The sequence below is a fragment of the Mobula birostris genome, chromosome 5, assembly GCF_030028105.1.
Source record: "Mobula birostris isolate sMobBir1 chromosome 5, sMobBir1.hap1, whole genome shotgun sequence".
In the NCBI taxonomy this organism is placed as follows: domain Eukaryota; kingdom Metazoa; phylum Chordata; class Chondrichthyes; order Myliobatiformes; family Myliobatidae; genus Mobula; species Mobula birostris.
The window spans coordinates 162,234,022-162,260,814 of record NC_092374.1 but is presented as its reverse complement, the minus strand read 5'-3'; the positions used below and the strand labels follow the sequence as shown (position 1 = coordinate 162,260,814).

The following is a 26,793-nucleotide window of genomic DNA, read 5'->3' as shown; positions in this document are numbered from 1 at the left end:
GTGATGCTTTGAGAAGTTAAAGGTGTGTAAAAAAGATTTATAGATTGAATTAAACCATTGCAACGCTATCTACTATTTCCAGGGTTGTGTTTTGGGTGACAGAGCAGCTTACAGTAGTAAAAACCTCAAGGTGATTTTTAGGATTGCCATCAGGCGGAATAAAAAAAAGACATTAGACACATGGCCACACTCTGAAGAAAGGAAAACAGGTTTCAGGAGAGAAAGATGAAATGAGGGTCCTGACTGCACAAACTATATTTACACCATATTTAGACTACAATGGACTTTAAGCCTTTGATTAATTCTAATTGTGTTTTTGTTGTAAATCTTGTGTATAATTAATGGCAAATTCATTTTTTTCTCTCATGAATGCTGTTTATCTCACATCAAGTGTTTGTGATGCTGCTACAAGTATGTTTTTCATTGCACCTAGGCATACATGTACATATGACAATAAACTCAAATTTGACCTTTCATTGTGGTGTCTTCCCCATTCATTTCCATTTCTGAAGAAGAGACTCTCTCCGAAATTCCAACTACTTTTTAATTTCCAAAGATGGTGCCTGACGTGTTTAGTTCCTCCAGCATTTTGCGTGTCAACTTGACTTTGATACTTAAGGCACTGAAAAATGAATTTGCAGGAGACCCAGCTTGATTTGGAGATTTGCAGAGCTTAAGATGTTACAGTACAAGGTAAGGGATGGTTATGGAAGGCTCATTGGCACAGCTGGTGGAACCACAGCCTTATTCTGCCAGAACCCAAGTTCAATCGCAAACCCTGGTGCTGTCTGTGTGGAGTTTGTATGATTTTCCCGTGACTGTGTAGTTCTCTTTGGGTGCTCCAGTTTCCTTGCTTATCCCAATAATTTGTAGGATGGGATGTTAACTGACCACAGTATAACACCCCCAGTGTTTGAGTGAGTGGTAAAACCTGGGTGTGGGAGAGGTGATGGGAACGTCGGGAGTAAAGAATGTTTTTTAGTGTAGGTTTTGTGTAAGTGGGTAGTTGATGGTCAGTGGGTCAAAGGCTCTGTTTCCATGTTGTGTAACTCTGATATCAAAACACGGAGGAGAATTCTAACTTATGTAAGCCATATTGACCCCATATTCAAGGAATACTGTGCTGTTCCTGAAAAGATTAATGTATAATGTGTGCTTGATGACTTTGACCCTGTACATGATGGATTTCAAAAGGATAAGGGAGGGATCTCATTGAAATCTAAAAAAAAAATGAAAGGGCTGGACAGTGTGGACGTGGAGAGAATATTCTTTTAGTATCAGAGTCTAAGATCTGAGCGCATGTCCTCAGAATAATGGGGTGACCCTTTAAAACTAAGATGTGAAGGAGTTTCTTCAGAAATGGTAAATTTGGTGATTTTGCTACTGCAGAGTATGGCAGAAGCCAAATCATTGGGTGCAGTTATGGCAGGGACTGAGAGGTTCTTGATTTATAAGGGGATTAGGGATTATAGGAAGAAGGTGGAAGAATAGGGTTTAAAAAATAGGCATGATTGAATAGTAGAACAGACTCAAGAGGCTAAATGGCCTGATTCTTCTCCTATATCATAGAGTCTTATGGTCTTGGGGTACTCCTCAACCATCAGCCTCTTGAATAAAAGGGGATAACAATGCTCTCTTGCCCCAACCGAAGAATTCACTGTAAGGACTCTTTATCCCATTATCTCATCTTCTCATTATTTACTGCTATCTATTTATATTTGCATTTGCACAGTTTGTAGTCTCCTCCAGGTTGATCTTTCATTGATCCTGTTATGGTTACTATTCTATAGATTTGGTGAGTGTGCTACAGGAAAATGAACCTCAGGGTTATATAGGGTGAGGCATATGTCCTTTGACAATGAAATTTATTTTGAACATTTTACTGATGTCCTTAAAGATAATGTCCACATAATATCTCAGTACTACAAGTGATAGTTTTCCTGCACATCTCCTGTTGTACAAAGGTCATTATATTTTAAAGATACTTAAATACTTTGCAACAACCTAAAGGGACATAACACACTCCACACAAGTTCTTGTCTTTATTTTTGCCTCTTTCGGTTTTGTCATGTAAAACTGTCTTGACATTATTCTTTGATAGATATGTCTATGCACAGGTCAGGTATCAATGTAAACTTGACTTTTTGGTGAAGAAAGAAGAGCCACATCATATGCCTTGTGATTTCATGGCCATCCTGGACAAGTCCTTGGAAGTAAGCAATGTAGTTCTGCAATGGCTTAGTTAATGGACAGCAAACTTTAATTGAGAATTCCATCATGGCAACCTGTCATCTTTCTTCAGACTATTCTCTATATCTTTGCACACCCACCTATCTTTTTAAGACTTACTACACTCTAGCAGTATGCAATGTGAATACTGCTGGCATTTATTATCATTAGGAATGGATAATAAATGCTGGCAGCATTCACATCGCATAGACTAACAATTAAAAAGTATATCCAATTGAAAGGCATAATTCTAGCCAGGGTACTTATGACGTGAGGTTGCATGGAGATTAATCCACTGGCTTTGTTTCATTAGATATTTGACCTGAAAACACGGATTGGAATCCCACCAGTCACCGTGAGGAATTTGCATAATTAATCTTAAGTAGAATTTATTTAACATTGATAGTATTTGTGACCATGAAAGTATCAGATTGCTGTAAAATCCTATCTTGCTCATCAGTGTCCTTTAGTTCATCTTACCCAGTCCAGCCTATGCACAGCTCCAAACCTATTGCAATGATGTCAGTTCTTATCTGCCCTCAGCAGCAACCTATTCATTTCAAGGAAAATTAGATTTGGGCAATAAATGTCACTGATACCTATATCTTGTCTATATCTTTTTATTCCCTAGACTTCCTTGCAATTTTTGTTGGCTGTGCTTCACTGGCTCAACCCTGGTTGAAATTATGAAGAGCAAACTTATTTCAGATTGGTAAAATGAAACCCCCGCACCTTGGCAAAATATTGCATCTTACAAGTTAACCAACAAAATCCTTATAGATATTCAAGGTTTGGTTTTTCAATTATTATAAAATACTGCATGTCGCTTTGAACATATGCAAATGATAGGCTATTACAGACGAGATAGTACCTCCTTTAAAACGTTAGCCAGATTAATTTGATACAAGTGTATTAAATGCTTCTGTGATAGCATTATCAATGGCAATTTTTAAACAAGAACCAAAATCTGCAAATCTCAGAACATTTTCCTCTGTATTGCCTGATGCATTGAGCTCTGCAGGCACTAAAATAAAACCAAAATCTTGCATTGTCAAACTGCAATCTTGATTGCATGTAGATTCTACCCCACTTGCATATTCATTTGGCCAAACTTTGGAATATTTTATATTCAATCCTGTTTTCATATAAAATCCAGAATTCATAATGGATATTGGGAGTTGGTGTTAAAACACTTCATTTTGTACATCTCCCACTCTCCGTAAATCAAGACTGATGAGAGATGAAATTATTCTTTGACTGCCACAGAAATTATAATAGCCTTCAGGGAATTTTGCATTTAGCTCAGAAAAGTTCTTCTGCATTTTCTGTCTGGAACAAATAACTCTGTCAATTTTATTCAAATGAAGGAAAGGGTCATTTAAAGGAAGTCTGCTCAGTTTAAAATTGACAACAGTGAAACGCCATGTTCCTTGTTTCTACTAGCAATGCTGTGAGAGAAGGAATTAGAATATCTCTTTCCCAAATGAATACATCTCAGATAAAATGTACATTGCCAGTGGAAATGGACTAGAAATAAACTATATGACCGGAAGCTGTAGGAACAGAATTAGACCATTTGGCCTGTCAAATCTGCTCTGCCATTCCATAATGGTTGATTTATTATCCCCTTCAAAACCATTCTTCTGCCTTCTCATAAACCTAAAATAGTTTTAGTAAGAAATTGTTCCTCTTCAATAAATTAATATTCTTGGATATTAAATGAGCAACCAATGGAAACAATTCATTTTGATAAATATGGTTAAGCAGACACCTCAACAACATGGTCTTTAGCCGCATCAGCTTCCACTGGCTTCCACTGAGATCTTGACTGATCCATAATATCTCAGAAAATATGACATTGCAACATAGCCCTAAGTTATTTTGATTATTATTAATCCATCAGACTAAAAATTAACAACATATAAATTACCATTTGCAGCAAGTTCCAAACCTCCACCAACCTGTTATGCAAAAGTGTGGCTTCAGTTTATAGGCTAACAGTCCTAATCTTAGCAGGAATAATTTCTTTCCAAGTCCACTGTGCACTTAATATTGTAAAATCATCTCACAGTCTTCTAAATTTTTAGCAATACAATTCCAGTTTGTTTGATATCAACGCTTGATGTTAATTTTTGCTGCACTGAGTGATTAAATAAGGGGATAGTGGAGTTGGTGGGCACTCTCATTGGAGACCATCCACCATTAACAAAATATGGGCAAGTGTCCATTATAATAATGATTGATCATTCTCAGGAATACATCTGAAATCACCAAAACTACTTACCGAGTCCATGTCTGTGAGTTGACATAGAAGGCAAGACAGTCCAGGTCTTTGTTTTGGGGTTGTAACATTCCACAGTGCTTAAAGTCTTCAGGCCATCTCTGCCTCCAACCACGTAAAGTTTATCATCAATGACAGCTACTCCAAATTGCAGTCTCCTGCCATTCATCTCCCCAGCTTGGGTCCAAGTATTTGTTCGCAGGTCATATTTTTCTATTGTAGTGGCACCTGATAAGACAATTAGCATGACAAGATCATGATATAAAGCATTGGAATCTTGAATGCATACATCACATTCAACCTAATAATATCCCCCTATAACACAGAGAGAAGAAAGCTCATTTAAAATCCATCAGGATATTTCCATGTGCAGCTTTTGGCATTTCTCCAAGTGTTCACATTTCTCTGGAGCTTTTACTAACTAATGTACTTGATATTCTTTTAATTAACAATGGAAAAAAAGGTTGTGGGTTTCCAAACTTACAGGTGCACAATCAATGAAATATGACAGAAAATGGAAGGTATGAAGTGAAAAGGCTCAGTTAATGTTCATGCTTTCTTAATTAAGTATTAAAATCTGCTCACATTTACAATTTTGCTCTTTCTTGAACTGTTGCAAATCTGAAGTTCACAACTCAAAAAATTCCTTCACTAAATCTCTGCATCCCTCTACTTTAGGAAGCTCCTAAAGCTACTACTTTCATCCAAATTAATGATCATCTGTCCTCCAGTGTCTCTTTGTGTGAGAAAGTTAGTTATAAGATTAACTATATTTATCAAAAAGGGAATTTAATTTCTAGTAACAAAATAAATCAGAAAATTACTATAAAGAAAAATGTCTTAATTAAATTCTATCTGTTTCACTACTGTACTTCAGAAGGGGCAATCTGGTATTCTTAATCAACAAACAAATAAACTGCTGGAGGAACTCAGCAGGTCAGGCGGTGTCTATGGATGGAGATGGACAGTCAACCCTTTGAATCAAGATCCTTCAACTGGTCTCTTATCTTCTATCAGAAGATGAAGGTTCTTGACTGGAAATCTCAAGTGTCCATTTCCCTCCTCAGATGCTGCCCAAGCCACCGAGTTCCTCCAGCAGTTTGTCTCTTGCTCCAGATTCCAGCATCTGCAATTCCTTGTATGCTTCCTTTGTACTCTTTGTTTAGTGACTGTCTGTGGCAAGATGAATCTCAGGGTTGTATACTGCATACATACTGGATAATACATGTACAGGTCGACCTTCACTAATCCGGCACCAATGGAACCTGAGCAGTGCCGGATTAGTGAAAATGCTGAATTACAGAAGGATCACATTAAGCATAATCAGTGCCGGATTACCGAAGGAACCGGATTACAGATAGTTGGATTAGTGAAGGTCGACCTGTACTATGAATCCTTGAAACTATTTCTGGTTCATAGGTGTGTCCATATCTAACAACATGATTGATTATCAGCTCAAAGGCAGATAGATGGGCAATAAATGCAGGCATCTCTTAATCAATACAAAACATGTATTATCTTAATGGATAACATCGTGTTAATTGAGTGTATGTTCTAAAAGTTGTTAGCAGACAGAATTATAAATTTAAGTATTAATGTCCTTATCATAACTTTGATTTTAAAATTACAAAGAATCAGAATCAAGGCTATGTCACTAATACTGGTTGTGGAATTTGTTGTTTTGTGGCAGCAATACAGAAAGAGAGGCTTAATAAATGATTATAAGATGGAACAACAATAAATGAACAAATAATGCAAAAGAGGAATAGTGAGATAGTTCATGGGTTCATGAACCTTGAATTTCTTGTTAATGCTTGGCATTGCAGCTATTGAAGCACAAGACACACTCCATAAAAAGACAGTATTTGCAGGGCATACAGTGCATAGTGATATGGTAAATTAACATTTCTACTTTGTTGTTGAAAAAGTCAAACTAAACAAGCTAATCCAGTTAGAAAGCCTCTCTGTGGATATTTTCTTGTCTAATAAGCAGAATGATTATTTCCTCTGGATAATTTCTACTCTGTACAATCATGAGTATTGTCTTTCACGGTTGCATATGTTTTTGTAACCTTGTTTAGTTTTCTAGAAACCAGCAACAATATAACCATACAACAGAGAGAAAATACTTAATATGTGGATATCTCCAGAAAATTTGGAACATCTCTACAATCAACAAGTTGTACGATTAACATATTTACACTTGTTAGAGATTAATTCCATTTCCATAATTGAAGATTTTGATCCTCATCTCCTACAGGTCTAAGTTATAAAATTTAAACTATGTAAAGCAGATGTTATTGTTATAACTTTCACAATCCCATCTGGGATTTTAATTATATGTTGATTTTACATTGAGTCTGCATACTCTCACAGTCTGAGTTACGGTTCAGTGCATTTCAATTTTATCTGCGTCTGGAAGATCTGAATCGTTCCACTACAAAAACATGAGCAATATGATCAGCCTGATATCTAGTAATGCAAAAGAGTCATCTGCAGGTACTGGAAATCTTGAGAAAATTTACAGGTCAGTCTGCACAGTTCTGATGAAGGGTCTTGAGCCAGAACGTTGACTATTCATTTCCCTCAATAAATGCTGCCTGACCTGCTGAGCTCCTCGAGCATTTTGTGTCTGTTTTTCAGAGATCTCACAGACACACTGATTTTCAGAATGCGGTTCTGATATGGAATTTGCTTGCTGCTGACATGAATGAAACTTAATGAAATATTATCGACTAGGAAAAATTGTGTTCCTTTCCATTTGGCAAGGTCCTGTATGGCAGCAGCTCGTGGTCCATGGTGGGGAGGTCTACTTTGCAGCCGCCTGTCACCTGAAGTGCTGCCACCCCCACAGCTTGCCCCGGTTCCGTTGTGCTGTGTTGGGCTGCTACAGGGTCTGCTGTGGTTGGCCACTGTGAGACCGGTGGTGGTTGTTACTGCCCCCACCAGGTCCACTTCCTGGATCTGCCCTGCTGGAGAGCCGAGGTTGAGTGTTGCCCCTGGAGCATCCACATGGGCCCACCAGTGGGTCAGCCGGTCCAGACCAATGATGCAGGAGTCCTGGATTTCAGCTAGCAACACCTCCTGTGCCACTGTGCTTTTTACCAACTGTGATGCACAGCCACCATTTCCCTCCCATCATCGCACAGTCGCCGGTGACTGTAGCCAGCCGGACAGTCACTGCTGTCCACTCAGGCAGGGATAGCTGGTCCGTGCTGGGATGTAAACACGTTACTGAGTAAGTCCAACTTCAACACAACATCTTCTAAGTATAAATTCTCTATTATGTTGGAGCAAGAGTCACTGATGTAAAGGGTTATTGCAGCTTGCTAAATGCCAAATGTTCCTAAGTGCTTTTTCCCCATTGCATGTTTATACATCACATTTTGAATCAATACACCAATAACATATCCAACAAGCTTTCCTAAAAAGACTATTATAATGATTTTCCATCAGAACTGCAAAGCAGTGATGAATGGATTGCTGAGCGAATAAAAAGCCTGACTATTGATGAGTGGAATGCCTATTAATAATGTGCAAATAGCCAACTATTAAACCACATTCAAAAATTAGTTCAGTTGAACAGATTTTCTAAAACCTGAATATGGTATTTAATTAAATTATACATTTAATTAATTCTCATGATAGTCAATGGTAAAAGGCTACAAAATAAATAACAAAATAGGCCAAACCAAGCCTCTCTCAGACTACATTTAACAAGTATTTATGGTCATAATAGGTCTATCACCACAATCTCTTTATGGCAGGTGTGATCCCATTGGCCCTCCATGCAGCTTTGGGTCACCTGGTCAACACAAGTCAGGATGCTGTTTATTTACCACAGATCAGTCTTTACCCCAATCATACCCACAGTTCCGATCAAAAAGCTCTAAAACCTGGGCCTCTCTATCTCCCTGTGCAAGTAGATTCTTGACTTCCTAAGTGGATTGAAAATAACACCTCCGCCACACTAGCAATCAACACTGGTGCACCTCAGTCTGTATCCTTAGCCCACTGCTCTACTCTCTCTACACCCCTGACCGTGGCTATGCTCAGGCCAAATGCCATCTATAAATTTGCTGATGATACAACCATTGCTAGCAGAACCTCAGATGGAGATGAGAGGGCGTACAGGAGCAAGATATACTGGCTAGGTGAGTGGTGTCACAGGAACAACCTTGCACTCAACGCCCGTAATACCAAATAAATTACTGTGAACTTCAGAAAGGTAAGACAAGGGAACACACACTAGGGATCAGAAGTGTAGAGAGTGATCAATTTCAAGTTTTTGGTTGTCAGTATCTCTGAAGAACTATCTTGGACACAACATATCAATGCAGCTACAAAGAAGGCAAGATGGTGGCTATATTTCATTAAGAGTTTGAGGAAATTTGGTATGTCACTTAAAAAACTCTCAAACTTTCTCTGATATACAGTGGAGGAGCATTCTAACTAGCTACATCACCGTCCGGTATGCGGGGAGGGGGTGCTACTGCACAGGATTGAAGTGAACTGCAGACAGCTGTAAAATTAGTCATCTCCATCATGAGCACCAGCCTCTGCAGCATCTAAGACATCTTCAAGGAGCAGTGGCTCAAAAAGGCAGCGACCATCAATAAGGAGCCCCACCACTCAGGATATGCCCTCTTCTCATTGTTACCACTAGGAAGAAGCTCCAGAAGACTGAAAGCACACACTCACAATTCATGAATAGCTTCTTCCCCTCTGCCATCCAATTTCTGAATGGACATTGAACTCACGAACACTACCTTACCCACTTTTTATTTCTTTTTTATAATTAATTTAACCATTCCTCTTCTCACCCTGTTTCTTGCAAAAATGCCATCCCCTTCTCACAATTCCTCCGTCTCCGGTGCATCTGCTCTCAGGATGAGGCTTTTCATTCCAGGACGAGGGAGATGTCCTCCTTTTTTAAAGAAAGAGGCCTCCCTTCCTCCACTATCAACTCTGCTCTCAAACGCATCTCACGTACATCTGCTCTCACTCCATCCTCCCGCCACCCCACTAGGAATAGTGTTCCCCTGGTCCTCACCTACCACCCCACCAGCCTCCGGGTCCAACATATTATTCGCTGTAACTTCTGCCATCACCAACGGGATCCCACCACTAAGCACATCTTTCCCTTCCCCCCCCCTGCTTTCCGCAGGGATCGCTCCCTACGTGACTCCCTTGTCCATTCGTACCCCCCATCCCTCCCCATTGATCTCCCTCCTGGCACTTATCCTTGTAAGCGGAACAAGTGCTACACATGCCCTTACACTTCCTCCCTTACCACCATTCAGGGCCCCAGACAGTCCTTCCAGGTGAGGAGGCACTTCACCTGTGAGTTGGCTGGGGTGATATACTGCGTCCGGTGCTCTCGATGTGGCCTTCTATATATTGGCGAGACCCGACACAGACTGGGAGACTGCTTTGCTGAACACCTACGTTCTGTCTGCCAGAGAAAGCAGGATCTCCCAGTGGCCACACATTTTAATTCCACATCCCATTCCCATTCTGACATGTCTATCCACGGCCTCCTCTACTGTAAAAATGAAGCCACACTCAGTTTGGAGGAACAACACCTTATATTCCATCTGGGTAGCCTCCAACCTGATGGCATGAACATCAACTTCTCTAACTTCCGCTAATGCCCCACCTTCCCCTCGTACCCCATCCGTTATTTATTTTTATACACACATTCTTTCTCTCACTCTCCTTCTTCTTCCTCTGTCCCTCTGACTATACCCCTTGCCCATCCTCTGGGTCCCCCCCCACTTTGTCTGTCTCCCTGGGCCTCCTGTCCCATGATCCTCTCATGTCCCCTTTGCCAATCACCTGTCCAGCTCTTGGCTCCATCCCTCCCCCTCCTGTCTTCTCCTATCATTTTGGATCTCCCCCTCCCCCTCCCACTTTCAAATCTCTTACTAACTCTTCCTTCAGTTAGTCCTGACGAAGGGTCTCGGCCTGAAACGTCAACTGTACCTCTTCCTAGAGATGCTGCCTGGCCTGCTGCGTTCACCAGCAACTTTGATGTGTGTTGCTAGAATTTCCAGCATCTGCAGAATTCCTGTTGTTAACTATTGGATATATTCTTAGTATAATTCACAGTACTTTTTTTTTTCTTTTTTCTCTGTGTTATCTTCTATTGCATTGTATTGCTACCACGAAGTTTACAAATTCCACGACATTTGCTGGTGATATTAAACCTGATTCTTATTCTGGTGATGTAATTTTCCTCATTTTGGTCCAGTTGCAAATATTTATTTATTTATTGAGATACAGTGCAGAGAAGGCCCTTCCGGCCCTTCAAGCCATACCACCCAACAATCCCCCATTTTAACCCTAGCCTAATCATGGGACAATTTACAATGACCTGCTAACCTACCAACTTTAGACTGTGGGAGGAAATTGGAGCACCCAGAGAAAACCCACATGCTCACGGGGAGAACATACAAACTCCCTACAGTTGGTGGTAGGAAAGAACCCAGGTCACTGGTACTTTCCTGCATTATGCTAACCGCTACATACTGTGTCACCCAAATGGGGGTGGAAAGACTATCATAAGTATTCTCTGCTGCACTGGTGCAGCTAAACATGTCATATTCTGATTGGTCAACCTATAACTCAGTGATATGAGTCTATTATTCCAATTTCAGTTAATATGCACTCTCTGTTTATATTTCACACTCCCACCAGTCCAACTAGGTTCTCTAACCCTCTGCATGTATATCCTATGTGTTGGTCATTGAAGGAAATAGTCTAAGGGCTCTCTTACAAAGTAATGAGGTGCAAGTTGTCCACAATTGTTTATTAAATGGGTTGATGGATAGGCAATGGAAAATATTTAAAGCCCATATAGATGAAATAAAACTATTATTTATTTCCATTATGCTCAAAAATAAGTCAGGAAAGATATTAGCTCACAAGAAAAAAAAAGTTAGGGATAATATTAGATCTAAAGAGAAGACATAAAAAAATGCCAAAAAGACAGCAGGCTTGGAAGCAATTTACAATTCAGCAAAAGAGGCAAAATGATGAAGGAGGGGAAGATGGAGAACGGGAATGAACTTGAAAGGAACATTAAAACTGACTGTAAAAGCTATATAACAAAAGATTAATGAAGACACTGCAATCAAAAGAAGGGCATATATAAAGAAGATATTAAGTTAGACAACATCTATCCTAATTATAACTGTGTGATGTTTTGAAATTGTATTTTCTCACTGAAAATGTAACCCTATTTTTGATTGTGTAATGCAACGAATTTGCAGCTGTCAGGCTTCCTGCGACCGTTGAGTCTCATAGTAAAGGGGTAAGTTACAGGTTTATTTATTTACAAACATAGTAATAACAGCAGCATTAGAGGTATGCATCTAGGATTAGTGTTGTGCTTGGAGTGCCAGATGTGGGGACCCTGGGAGACTCCCAGCCTCCCCAAGGATTACATTTGCACTAGGCTCCTTAAGGACCGTGTTAGGGATCTGGAGCTGCAACTTGATGACCTTCAGCTAATTAGGGAAAGTGAGGAGGTGATTGATAATACCTATAGGGAGATGGTAGACAGCACCTCTGTGACAGTGCCCCGCAGAAATTGATATATTGTTTTAGATACTGTTGGAGAGGTTGGCCTGACAGAGGAAGACCACAGCGAACGGGACTCTGGAACTTGGCCCAGCGCCGTGATCAAGAGAGCAAGGAGAAATGCAGTAGTTAGAGGGGATTCCATAGTGAGGGGAACAGACAAAAGATTCTGTGAGTCAGACAAGGATACCTGGATGGTGTTTTACGTCCCTGGTGCCAGGATACGGGATATTTTAGATCGGGTCCAGAGTATTCTGAGGAGAGAGGGTGAGCAGCCAAAAGTCTTGGTATATGTTGGTGCCAATGATATAGACAGAAAAAGAGAGGAGGTCCTGAAGGAAGATTACTGGGAGCTAGGAAGAAAATTGAGAAGCTGGACCTCCAGAGTAATAATATCAGGATTGCTGCCTGAGCTACGCGCTAATGAAGGTAAGAATAGCAGAATTAAGCAGATGAATGTGTGGCTAAGTAACTGGTGCAGGGGGCAGGGCTACAAATTCTTGGATCATTGGGATCTATTTCAGGGGAGGTATGACTTATACAAAAATGATGGGTTACACCTGAACTCAAAGGGTACTAATATCTTGGCGGGATTGTTTAATATAACTGTTGGGGAGGGTTTAAACTAAGTTGGCAGGGGGAAGGAAACCAGGGTGTTAGAGTCGAGGAAGAGGAAAATAGAAATAAGTCAAAGATACTGTGCAGCAAAGATGGCAAGAAGGACAGGCAGGTGAATAGACAGGATAATTTGCTGTGCGATAGAAATATAGCAAAATCGGTAACAGATACTGATCTAAATGTACTGTACTTAAATGCATACAGCATTAGAAATAAAGTGGATGACCTTGTTGTACAGCTACAGGTTAAAAGATATGATAATAGCAGTCATCACCAAGTCATGGCTAAATGATGGATGTGATTGGGAGCTGAATGTCCAAGGATACACAGTGTATAGGAAAGATAGGAAGGTGGGTAAAGGGGGTGGCGTGGCCCTGATGGTAAGCAACGATATCAAATCGCTAGAAAGAAGGGACATAGGATCAGAAGAGGTAGGATCCTTATGGGTCGAGTTAAGAAATGGCAAGGGTAAAAAGACACTAATAGCAGTTATATACAGGCCTCCAAACAGCAGCCGGGATGTGGACTACAAGTTACAGCTGGAAATAGAAATAGCATGTCAGAAGTAAAATGTCAAGATAATTATGGGGGATCTTAATATGAAAGTGGATGGGGAAAGTCAGGAAGGTACTGGATCTCAGGAGAGGGAGTTTGTAGAATGCCTATGGGATGGCTTTTTGGAGCAGCTTGTCCATAAGCCCACCAGGGGATGGGCTGTTTTGGATTGGGTGCTGGGTAATGAACCTGAGGCGATTAGGGAGCTGGAGGTAATGAAACCCCTTGGAAGTAGCGATCATAATATGATTGAGTTTAGTTTCAAATTTGAAAAGGAGAAGCTGGTATCATGTGTATTGATATTTCAGTGAAACAAAGGAAATTACAGTGGTATAAGAGAGGAACTGGCCCAAGTAGATTGGAAAAGTAAGCTAGCTGGAGGGACGGTAGAGCAGAATCGGATGAAATTCCTACAAGAAATAAGGAAAGTGCGGGAAAGACATATTCCAAAAAAAAAAGAAAATCATGAATGGAAAAATGGCACAAATGTGGCTAACAAGAGAGGCCACTTCTTTTTACAACGTATATTGATGATTTAGATTATGGATCAAATGGTTTTGTGGCTAAGTTTGCGGATGACACCAAGATAGGTGGAGGAACAGGAAGTGTTGAAGAAACGGAAAGGTTGCAGAGAGACGTGGTCAGTTTAGGAGAGTGGGAAAGAAATGGCAAATGAGATACAATGTTGAGAAATGTATGGTTGTACATTTTAGAAGAAGAAATAATCGGGCAGATTATTATTTAGATGGGGGAGAACATTCAAAAATTGGAAGTGCAAAGGGACATGGGGGTCCTCATGCAGGATACCCTAAAGGTTAACCACCAGGTTGGATTGGCAGTAAGGAAAGCAAATGCTATGTTGGCATTCATTTCAAGAGGAATAGTGTATAAGAGTAAGGTGGTGTTGATGAGGCTCTATGGGGCACTGGTGAGACCTCACTTGGAATACTGTGTGCAGTTTTGGGCCCCCTATCTTAGAAAGGATGTTCCAATGTTGGACAGAGTTCAAAGAAGATTTACGAGCATGATTCCTGGAATGCTGGGGCTAACATATGAGGAGCATTTGTCCGCTCTTGGAATGTATTCATTAGAGCACAAAAGATTGAGAGGGAATCTCATAGAAACATTTTGAATATTGAAAGGGTTGGACAGAGTAGATGTGGAAAGGCTGTTTCCCTTGGTGGGTGAGTCCAGGACAAGAGGCCACTGTCTTAGAATTAGAGGGTACCCATTTAAAACAGAGATGAGGAGAACTTTTTTTAGTCAGAGTGTCGTGGATTTGTGGAATTCATTGCCACATACAGCTGTGAAGGCCCGATCATTGAGAGTGTTTAAGGAGGAGATTGATAGGTATCTAATTAGTCAGGGTATCAAGGGATATGGGGAAAAGGCCAGAAATTGGAACTAGATGGGAGAATAATTTAGCTCATGGTGGAGTGGCAGAGCAGACTCGATGGGCCGAATGGCCTACTTCTGCTCCTTTGTCTTGTGATCCTGTGATCACCGAGCATCTATGCTCCATCCGCCAGAACAAGCGGGATCTCCCAATAGTCAATCATTTTAATTCCATTTCCTATTCCTTTTCTGATATGTTCATCCATGGCCTCCACCACTGTCAGAATAAGGCTACACTTAGGTTGGAGAAACAACCCCTTATATTCTGTTTGGGTAGCCTCCAATCTGATGGCCTGAACATTGATTTCTCAAACTTTCAGTAATGCCTCCACACCCCCCACTTCACCATTTCCCATCCCCTTTTCCCTCACTCATCTTATCCCCTTGCCCACCCATTGCCTCCCTCTAGTGCTCCTCCCCCCCTCCATTTTTCTTTCTTCCATGGCCTTCTGTCTCTTTTACCAATCAACTTCTTAGCTCTTTGCTTCATCCTTCCCACTCCAAGTTTCAGCTATCATCTGGTGTTTCTCTTATCCCTCTCTCCACATTTAACTCGACTCTTCAGCTTTTTTCTCCAGTCCTGCCGAAGGGTTTCAGCCGGAAACGTTGACTGTACTTTATTCCATAGATGCAGCCGAGCCTGAAGAGTTCCTCCAGCATTTTGTGTGTGTTTCTACATATCAACCCTATTGAGTCCTTTCAACATATGGTAGGTTTCAATAAGATCCCCCCACATTTTTCTAATTTCCAGTGAGTACAGGCCCAAAGCTGCCAAATGATCCTCATATGTTAACCCCTTCATTCGCAGGATCATCCTTGTGAATGTCCTCTGGAATTTCTCTAATGACAACACATCCTTACAGAGATATCAGGTCCAAAACTACCGACAATATATTAAGTGCAACCTGCCTAGTATCTTATAAAGGCTCAGCATTATCTCCTTGCTTTTATGTTCTGTTCCCCTTGAAATAAATGCCAACATTGCATTTGCTTTCTTTGCCACAGACTCAACCTGTAAGTTAACCTGCTGGGAATCTTGGATGAGAATTCCACATTTAGTTATTAGTTGACACTATTGTTCATGTTACCAAAATGTATTATCATACATTTCCCAACACTGTACTCTATCTGCCACTTTGTTTGCCCATTTTTGCAATTTGTCGAAGGCCTGCTGCAATTGCATTGCTTGCTCAGCACTACCTACCCCTCCAACTATCTTCATATCATCCACAAACTTTGTCACAAAACCATCAACTATCCAAATCATTGACAAACAACGTGAAATGTAGCGATCCCAATACTGACCCCTGAGGAACACCACTAGTCACTGGCAGCCAATCAGAAAAGGCCCCTTTTACTCCCACTCGCTGTCTCTTGTCTGTCAGCCATTCCTCTATCCATGCCAGTATCTTTCCTGTAATGCCATAGGATATTATCTTGTAAAGCAGCCTCATGTGTGGCACCTTATCAAATGCTTTCTGAAAATCCAAGTAAATAACATTCACTGCCTCTCCTTTATCTATCTTGCTTGTTACTTCCTCGAAGAACTCTGACAGACTTGTCAGGCAGGATTTACCTTTACAGAAATATGCTGACTTTGAGTTATTTTATTATTAGTCTCCAAGTACCTCGAAACTTCATCCTTAATAGGAACAATGGTAATGAAATGAGAGCTTGGATACATACATGGAATTATCCTTAATTAGTCTCTAAGTACCTCAAAACTTCATCCTCAATCAGGAAAAACAGTGATGAACTGACAGCTTGGATACATACATGGAATTATGATGTAATGGCCATTACAGAGACTTGGTTGGCACCAGGGCAGGAATGGATTCTCAATATTCCTGGATTTCAGTGCTTTAAAAGGGATGGGGGGGGGGAAGGGAGGATGGGTGGCATTACTGGTCAGGGATACTATTACAGCTACAGAAAGGGTGGGTAATGTAGCAGGATCCTCTTTTGAGTCAATATGGGTAGAAGTCAGGAACAGAAAGGGAGCAGTTACTCTACTGGGGGTATTCTATAGGCCCCCTGGAAGCAGTAGAGATACAGAGGAGCAGATTCGGAGGCAGATTTTGGAAAGGTGCAAAAATAACAGGGTTGTTATCATGGGTGACTTTAACTTCCCTAATATTGACTGGCACCTGATTAGTTCCAATAGTTCAGACGGGCAGAGTTTGTTAAGTGTGTCCAGGACGGATTCCTGTCACAGTATGTTGACAGGCTGACTAGGAGGAACGCCATACTAGATCTAGTACTAGATAACGAACCGGGTCAGGTCACGGATCTCTCAGTGGGTGAGCATCTGGGGGACACTGACCACCGCTCCCTGGCCTTTAACATTATCATGGAAAAGGATAGAATCAGAGAGGACAGGAAAATTTTTAATTGGGGAAGGCTATAAGGCTAGAAATTGTGGGTGTGAATTGGGATGATGTTGTTGCAGGGAAATGTACTATGGACATGTGGTCGATGTTTAGAGATCTCCTGCGGGACATTAGGGATAAATTTGTCCCGGTGAGGAAGATAAAGAATGGTAGGATGAAGGAACCATGGGTAACAAGTGAAGTGGAAAATCTAGTCAAGTAGAAGAAGGTAGCTTACATGAGGTTTAGGAAGGATCAGTTGGGTCCATTGAGGAATATAGGGTAGCAAGAAAAGATCTTAAGAAGGGGCTGAGGAGAGCAAGAAGGGGGCATGAGAAGGCCTTGGCGAGTAGGGTAAAGGAGAAACCCAAGGCATTCTTCAATTATGTGAAGAACAAAAGGATGACAGGAGTGAAGGTAAAACCGATTAGAGATAAAGGTGGGAAGATGTGCCTGGAGGCTGTGGAAGTGAAGAGTTCCTCAATGAATACTTCGCTTCAGTATTCACCAATGAGAGGGAAATTGATGATGGTGAGGACAATATGAGTGAGGTTGATGTTCTGGAGCATGTTGATATTAAGGGAGAGGAGGTGTTGAAGTTGCTAAAATACATTAGGACGGATAAGTCCCTGGGACCTGATGGAATATTCCCCAGGCTGCTCCATGAGAAGAGGGAAGAGATTGTTGAGCCTCTGGCTAGGATCTTTATGTCCTCGTTGTCCACGGGAATGGTACTGGAGGATTAGAGGGAGGTGAATGTTGTCCCCTTGTTCAAAAAAGGTAATAGGGATAGTCCAGGTAATTAGAGTCCAGTGAGCCTTATGTCTGTGGCGGGAAAGCTGTTGGAAAAGATTCTTAGAGATATGATCTATGGGCATTTAGAGAATCATAGTCTGATCAGGGACAGTCAGCATGGCTTTGTCAAGGGCAGATCGTTTCTGACAGGCCTTATAGAGTTCTTTGAGGAGGTGACCAGGCACATAGATGAGGGTAATACAGTGGATGTGATCTACATGGATTTTAGTAAGGCATTTGACAAGGTTCCACACGGTAGGCTTATTCAGGAAGTCAGAAGGCATGGGATCCAGGGAAGTTTTGCCAAGTGGATTCAGAATTGGCTTGCCTGCAGAAAGCAGAGGGTCGTGTTGGTGGGAGTACATTCAGACTGGAGGATTGTGATTAGTGGTGTCCCACAAGGTTCTGGGACCTCTAATTTTCGTGATCTTTACTAACAAACTGGATGTGCGGGTAGAAGGGTGGGTTGGCAATTTGCAAAGGTTGGTGGTGTTGTGGATAGTGTAGAGGATTGTCGAAGATTGCAGAGAGACATTGATAGAATGCAGAAGTGGGCTGAGAAGTGGCAGATGGAGTTCAACCTGGAGAAGTGTGAGGTGGTACACTTTGGAAGGACAAACTCCAAGGCAGAGTACAAAGTAAATGGCAGGATACTTGGTAGTGTGGAGGAGCAGAGGGATCTGGGGGGTACATGTCCACAGATCTCTGAAAGTTGCCTCACAGGTAGATAGGGTAGTTAAGAAAGCTTATTGGGTGTTAGCTTTCATAAGTCGAAGGATAGAGTTTAAGAGACGCGATGTAATGATGCAGCTCTATAAAACTCTGGTTAGGCCACACTTGGAGTACTGTGTCCAGTTCTGGTCGCCTCACTATAGGAAGGATGTGGAAGCATTGGAAAGGGTACAGAGGAGATTTACCAGGATGCTGCCTGGTTTAGAGAGTATGCATTATGATCAGAGATTAAGGGAGCTAAGGCTTTACTCTTTGGAGAGAAGGAGGATGAGAGGAGACATGATAGAGGTGTACAAGATAATAAGAGGAATAGATAGAGTGGATAGCCAGCACCTCTTCCCCAGGGCACCACTGCTCAGTACAAGAGGACATGGCTTTAAGGTAAGGGGTGGGAAGTTCAAGGGGGATATTAGAGGAAGGTTTTTTACTCAGAGAGTGGTTGGTGCATGGAATACTCTACCAGAGTCAGTGGTGGAGGCAGATGCACTAGTGAAGTTTAAGAGTCTACTAGACAGGTATATGGAGGAATTTAAGGTGGGGGGGGGGTTATATGGGAGGCAGGGTTTAAGGGTCGGCACAACATTGTGGGCCGAAGGGCCTGTACTGTGCTGTACTATTCTATGTTCTATAATAGTAGGTTCCAATACTTTCCCAACCACTGAGGTTAGGCTATCTGGCCCATAATTTCCTTTCTTTTGCCTTCCTCCCTTCTTAAAGAGTGGTGTGATATTGGAGTTGGTATACATCAGGATTTGGAATACGTTCAACAGCAGAATTGAAAGTGTCATTCTACTCACCCTTATTTCATTTGCATCAAACGTTTAATTTCCAAGGAAGACTTTAGTAAATGATGTGTGAAGTTGAACATTGCAAATTACAAAACAGATTAACCTTTGGCATCAGGTAGCAGGAGCCATGCAGTGAGCAGGAGTGAAAAATTAATGGTGGCATCAAATATTAATCAGTTCAGTGCATTCACTGCGTTTAGTTAATTAATTACCATGTTTTATATAAGTTTGGACACAATATGAAGCACAAGTGGGTGTATGTCATCAGCTTCACAAGCCTACTTCCAATTATATACAGTTGAAGTCAGAAGTTTACATACACCTTAGACAAATACATTTAAACTCAGTTTTTTCACAATTCCTGACATTTAATCCTAGAAAACATTCCCTGCCTTAGGTCAGTTAGGATCACTACTTTATTTTAAGAATGTGAAATTTCAGAATAATAGTAGAGGGAATGATTTATTTCAGGTTTTATTTCTTTCATCACTTTCCCAGTGGGTCAGACCAGTGGGTCAGAAGTTTACATACACTTTGTTAATATTTAGTAGCATTGTCTTTAAATTGTTTAACTTGGGTCGAACATTTTGGATAGCCTTCCACAAGCTTCTCACAGTAAGTTGCTGTAATCTTGAAGCAACATCTCAAGACATCAGCCAGGAAGTCAAAGCTTAGCTGCAAATGGGTCTTCCAAATGGACAATGACCCCAAGCATACCTCCAAAGTTGTGGCAAAATTGCTTAAGGACATCAAAGTCAAGGTATTAGAGTGGCCATCACAAAACCCCAACCTGAATCCAATAGAAAATTTGTGGGCAGAACTGAAAAAACGTGTGCGAGCAAGGAGGCCTACAAACCTGACTCAGTTGCATCAGTTCTTTCTGGAAGAATGGAACAAAATTCCAGCAACTTACTGTGAGAAGCTTGTGGAAGGCTACCCAAAACATTTGACCCAAGTTAAATAATTTGAAAGCAATGCTACCAAATACTAACAAAGTGCAGGCAAACCACTGACCCACTGGAAAGTGATGAAAGAAATAAAAGCTGAAATAAATCATTCTCTCTACTATTATTCTGACATTTCACATTCTTAAAATAAAGTAGTGATCCTAACTGACCTAAGGCAGGGAATGTTTTCTAGGATTAAATGTCAGGAATTGTGAAAAACTGAGTTTAAATGTGTTTGGCTAAGGTGTATGTAAACTTCTGACTTCAACTGTACCTATAACATGGCTGTTCTGATCTTGACTTCAAACCCATTTTCTTCACTCGCCAAGACCTAAACCTGTCAGGCTGAAGCATATCTAATGGCACAGCCTGCAAACCTCTCTTGGATGGAGAATCAGAAGGTTTCTCAAAGAGAAATCTCTCCTTAAGTGGCAGAGCTTAAGACATCTTTTGACATTATCCCTTTGTTCCACTGAGTCAAGTATTCTTACAATATCTAACATGAAAACCCACTTGCAATCTTCTTTGTCTCAATTAATTCACTTCTTGCTTAAATCACGTGTTGTATAAGGCAAGATCTTCATGTTCTTGAGCTCTGTTCCCCTTTCAATATTGCAGCTGGTTCCCAAACTGTTTTATGTCATGGACCACTTCCATTAACCGACATGTCCGTGGCCCTAAGGTTGGGAAACTTTGCAATAGAGGCAGAGTGGCAGGGCAGTTAATGCTGCTTCCTCACAGCTCCAGGGACCCAGGGTCAATCCGGACTTCAAATTGTCTCCTGTGCGACAATTGCATATTCTTCTCGTTATTTTCCTCCTGGACTCAATTTTTTTCCCCACATCTCAGTTATTTTTTGGTAGATTACTTGGGGACTGTAAGTTACACTTGAGTGTTGTTAAGCTGCAAAAGAATCAACAAGGAGTTGAGAGTGCTTACACTGCAGGGTTAGAGCAAAATAAAAAGAGGAGGAATTGGTCTGTATGGGTGTCTGTCCTTGGTCTCTTCCTCTGCCAGGGAAGGTCAAACATGGGTGGATAGGTGGATCCAGATGAGGACGGACTGATGAGTAGATGGTGCCAGGTGAGAGAGGGAAGGCAAAGATGCCGGCAAAGGCCAGCAGGTGATAGGTGGAGGAAACAAAAGCCTGCAGAGGGTAGCAAAAGGTATATGAGGAACAACACCTCACATTCTGTTTGAGAAGCATATAACCCAATGGTATGAATGTTGAATTCTCTAATTTCAGGGATCCCACATTCCCTCTAGTCCTTACTCTCTCTTCATTCACCCAGGTCTGTCATACAAGACTCTAATCCAACACCCTCTTCTGATGAGAACATATGCAGGCCAGAGGCCAACAAGCTGTCTGCTGGAGGAACTCAGTGGGCTGATTAGGTGGACGGGGGTAGTTGTTAAGGGAAGAACTGTTGATGTTTTGGGTCAAAACTACATCCCTAGACCCCATCTACTTCTACATTGCAGTTTATATTAAGCATAATGAGTATCTCATTAAACTTATCATTTCATATAAATACCGTCTCAGTTTTCTTACATGCTCTCATGAAAGAGACCATTTGACCCATCAAGTCCATGACAACACTGAGAGCCATTATCCCATCCTTCACATACATCCCTGTCGCGTACTCCCTTCAACATTCTAATTAAATCCACCTTGATTCTCTTACCACATACCTACAAAAACACCTACATTTTCATGATACTCTGGAGGAAACCGGAACATTCAAAGGAAACACACACAATAACGGAGTTCAGTCTCCATATAGATAGCAGTGAAGGCCAGTATTGAACCTGAGTCACTGAAAGCTGCAAGACAGTTGCACTATCTGCCATATCACTCCACCAGTCAAAGACAGACCAGAACTCCAACTACAAGTTCTTTCCGCTACAATGTTCTAAGGCCCAGGACTCTGTCAGCTTAACCATTACACGATAATATTGTACTTGTGCAACCTGTTTTGAAACACTGATGCTTTCATTGGTGTGGAACAAGTTAAAAGTATGTTGCCAGGACTCGGGTGACTGATTCATAAGGGGGGATTGGGCAGGCTAGGATTTTATTCTTTGAAGTGTAGGAGACTGAGAAAGAGGCTTATAGTGATGAAGAGCATAGATAGGGTGACTGTATACAGGCTTTTTCTCAAGAAAAGTGAATCAAAAACTAGAGAACATAGTGAAAGAGTAATGGTTTAAGTGTGACCTGAGGGAGGTGCAGAGGGTACAAGCTGCCAGTGCAGATTTTGAATGAGGTAAAGTAACAGCATTTAAAAATGATACCAAAATCATTTGGGTAAGTATATGGATAGCAAAGGCTTAGAGAGATATGGACCAAACGGGTGGGAATGAGACTAAGCGTAGATGGGCATCTTCGTCAGAGAGGATAAGTTGGGCTGAAGGGTTTGCTTCCAATGCAGTATTGCTCTATGCATGTGATGGAAAATTGCCTCATAGGGATGACTGGTTTGAATAGTAACAACATGTGCACTGTTGTTGAATCTTGTTTTCAGAGCTTCATTTGTTCCACTAATTCTGAGCTCTTTTTTCCAATACCTTAAGTGATAGTGTAAATTTGCTTTGACATTTTATTGTTATGCTGCTAAATTGGAAATATTTGCTTCCTGTCCTTAATATACCAATCTATCATTTGCCTATCTATGCTATAATGTATGAATATCTGTATGATACCTATAAATTAAAGCACTGTTCATGGTTGATTGAATGGCTCGCAGAGCTCCTATATCATGTGGAATTAATTACATACACAGCACTTTGCATGGTTTGTGAAATGTTTCTCTTCTGTACACAGTGATGAAAATGTATGAAAACCAGTTTTATTCTTTTGGGTTTTTTTGTGATGCAGAGTGTTTTAATTAGCTCCTCTGGAGAATTCAAAAATGAAAAGTACTTTCCAAGTTTTTGTGAAGATTAATGTGTAGTCTGACCTCATACACCATGGGTAAAAATAAAATTTATGTTCCCCTGTAGTTGAGTCTTTTAATTGCTCTCTGCTTCCTAATCTCTCTGCAGTTTGTAATTGTCTGAGCTTGTGACTTTGAAAGGAATTCTAAATTCACTCACATTATTTCCTTCCATCCAATCAGTCTTCATGGTATTCTGCTTCATTAAAGCCAATAATATTATCAAGGATACTTGTCACCCTGACAATTCACGTGTTTTCTCTTCTGTCTTCTGGGAGAGTATACAGGAGCTTGAAAACCTGGATGGTCAGACTTAAGCATAGCTTCTTCCCCACTACCATCAGGTTTCTGAACCAGTTGCTGATTTCACATCCTCTTCCTGATGGTTCATAGATTTCTTAATTCTACCTCACTTGGTTATTCCATTATTGTCAAAATAGTACTTCTTTTTGCACTACTTCAGAATGTACTACAAGCTTTACACCATTCTGCTGTTTTGTTTTATTTAAATGTATATTTATTATTACCATGTACTGCATGTAAACAAGGAATTCCCCCACATCTTGATGGACAGTATATGGCAATCAGCTAATTTAAGCCTTTCTTTCCGTTCTTTCAGTTACATCAACTATGAAGTAATTACTGTACATCCAACTACTCCTAACTGTGAGAAGCTCAGGCTCTTACTACTTTGCTTACTATGAACATGCTTGTGAAGAATGATATCAACAGTTGCACTGGCTTTAAGGAAGTAATTGAGACTGTCAATATGAGGGACTAATAGAGAGCAACGAAACTGGAGTTGTGTTAATTCACCACCGCTGTTGCCCCTAAAGGAAGAGACCCATCAAAGCTACAATGTTGTCACAAGCAATGAATTGCCTAATCAAAATGCCAAAGATATAGATGGCAAAGTCTGTAAGAATTATTTATAGCTTCAGTTCCCGCATTTATTTTTTCAACAGGCATAGGCAGTCATGCAAAGATACTGACGTGTCTTTTGATGAATACTTTGATTGATCGCTCCAGCAAGATGGGCTAAATGGTGACAACCTTGCAGTTGGTGAGAGAGGGATGAAAATCCTTGAGAATTACTCTGAAGACAAATTAGTCTTTTGTTGCAATTGATAACATAAATCACAATGAAATACATCTCCAATGCCAGTTTGGTACTATTTTGCCAAAAGTGCAATTCCAATAAAGATGTGCCTCTTTTGAGTCTTGAGTTTTATTCTTATAAACTCTAAGTAACTAATAATTGCTTTTTAAAAAAAAATGTTCTAAGTTCAAAGTATATGTTATTATCAAAGTGCATTTATGTCACCATATTCAACCCTGAGATTTATTTTCCTGTGGGCATACTCAGCAAATCTACAGAATAGTAACCAAAGAAAGATCAACCAGAGCGTAGAAGACAACACAGTGTGTAAATGCAAACATAAATAAATAGCAATTAGTAACGAGAACATGAGATAATGAGACAAAGAGTTCTTAAAGTGAAATCATTAGTTCTGGGAACATTTCAATGGATGGGCAAGTGAGTGTAGTTATCCTCTATCAGTGGTACTGAAATCAATTTTGGCCTTTTTTTTAAACAGGTTTGCTATTTCCATCCTTTACTGCTTTAATTTTCTCTTTCAGTAACAAAGGCACAAGCTCCCTTTCATTTTAAATGTTATGTTGACAGTGAGAAATACAGTTCACAATGAAGAATGCTAGAAGCAAAACTGCTTTTACTTTCTATGCTTTATCTGTACGTCACTGGATAATAAACAAAGAACAAAAAAAATGTTTACTTTTATTCTTTGCTTTGTTACAGGACCCAATGTACAGGTGTGACTGGAACCCCCCAGGTTTGTCAGCGGAAATCAGGATTCAAGGCTGGGGATTGTTTATTCTGTCTGGTTCAGTCTCAACAATGTTGTGTCTTTTATCTATTTTGTCATTGAAGATGTAGCCTAGAGGGTTTCTTTAACCTGCTGACTAGGAAGAATAACTATATCTGTTTTCTTTCTTTGCTTTTTACCCTGCAAGGCTTGCCCATTTTAGCAATTGAAGCCAACTGGCTCTCTGTAGGCACACATCTTATGGGTGAGTAAAATTAAAGAAACATCAGTAATGATGCAGGATACTTCACGGAGTCAAGAAACAAATTTGAGCATCCCGAATAATTATATTGTACATCTGATTACCAGTCATTTTTACCTTCTTCACTTCTGCTTATGGGACAACTAATGATGTGTTGCACTGATATGCCAGACTTTAGAATATAGATTGAACTCCAACACTCTTTGATGTCTCTGTAGAATGTAAGAGATCCCAAGGCACAATTTAGCAGAAGGGTAGGGAAGTTATCCCTGCTTTTTGGGCTAATGATAAGTTCTCTCATGTCACTATCACTAAAAATCAATAACACTATTGCTGTATGGGGCGGCTTGCTTTACACAAATTGCTGATGAGTTCCTTCGTTAGAAATTAACTTAATGGTGCATTCACAGTTTTGGCAAAATGATATACACTCGATGGCCACATAATTAGGTATCTCATGTAAATAATCAAGTGGCCACTGAGTATGTTCACAATTTTTTGCTGCTGTCGCCCCATCCACTTCAGGGTTCGATGTGTGGTGCATTCTACAATGCTTTTCTGCACACAGCAGTAGTGTAGAGGTTGGCACAAAGCTACTACAGCTCAGGACGTCGGAGTTTGGAGTTAAATTCTGACAAAGTCTGTAAGGAGTTTTTACATTCCTTCCAGTAAACACGTAGATTTCCATCCAGGTGGTCTAGTTTTTTCCCCACATTCCAAAGAGGTACGGGTTAGTAATCTAACTGGTCATTGGAAATTGTCCTGTGATTAGGCTAGGGTTAAATAAGTGTGTTGCTGGGCTTGTATGGCTTGTTGGGCCAGAAAGGCCTGTTCTGCACTGTATCTCCAAATAAATATAAATAAAAGCTGTTGTAAGGCATGGTCATTTGTGTTACTTTTGCCTTCCTGTCTGCTTGAACCAGTCTGACCATTCTCCTCTGAACCCTCTCATTAACAAGACATTTTCATCAATACAGCAGAAGTGCCACTCACTGAATGTTTTTTTTTTGTATTCTTTGTAAGTAAATAAATAAATAAATATATAAGATGGAGAAATGAAAGGCAGCAGGTCCTGATGAATTACTAATAGAACAAATTATTGCCCTTGAAGATTATGGAATTGAAAAACTTACTGATTTAATCAATGACATTTATGAGACTGGAATAATACCAGAAGAGATGAAAAAATCAGTATTTATCACTCTTCCTAAGAAAGCTGGAGCAATCGAATGTGAATTACATAGGACCATAAGTTTAATGAGTCATATCACCAAGATAATTCTAAGAATTTTGATGACAAGAGCTAAAAGTAAGATACAAGCTGAAATAGGCAAAGAACAATGTGGTTTTGTGAAAGACAAAGGTACAAGAAACACAATATTGATGTTAAGGACACTATCAGAACGAGCTATTCAAGTGCAAAAAGAGTTGTTTGTTTTATCGACTACACAAAAGCATTTGATAAAGTGAAGCACA

At 40.5% G+C, this 26,793-nt stretch overlaps 1 protein-coding gene across 1 annotated transcript in view; it reads right to left on the bottom strand.

The window, feature by feature from the left end:
* The window catches only part of LOC140198407 (kelch-like protein 1), a 231,910-nt gene that overhangs the window by 38,197 nt on the left and 166,920 nt on the right, over nt 1–26,793 (bottom strand). Inside the window, exon 6 of the mRNA XM_072259500.1 lies at nt 4,514–4,738. Within this exon, the coding sequence (XP_072115601.1) occupies nt 4,514–4,738 (225 nt within the window). The remainder of the gene's footprint in view (nt 1–4,513; nt 4,739–26,793) is intronic.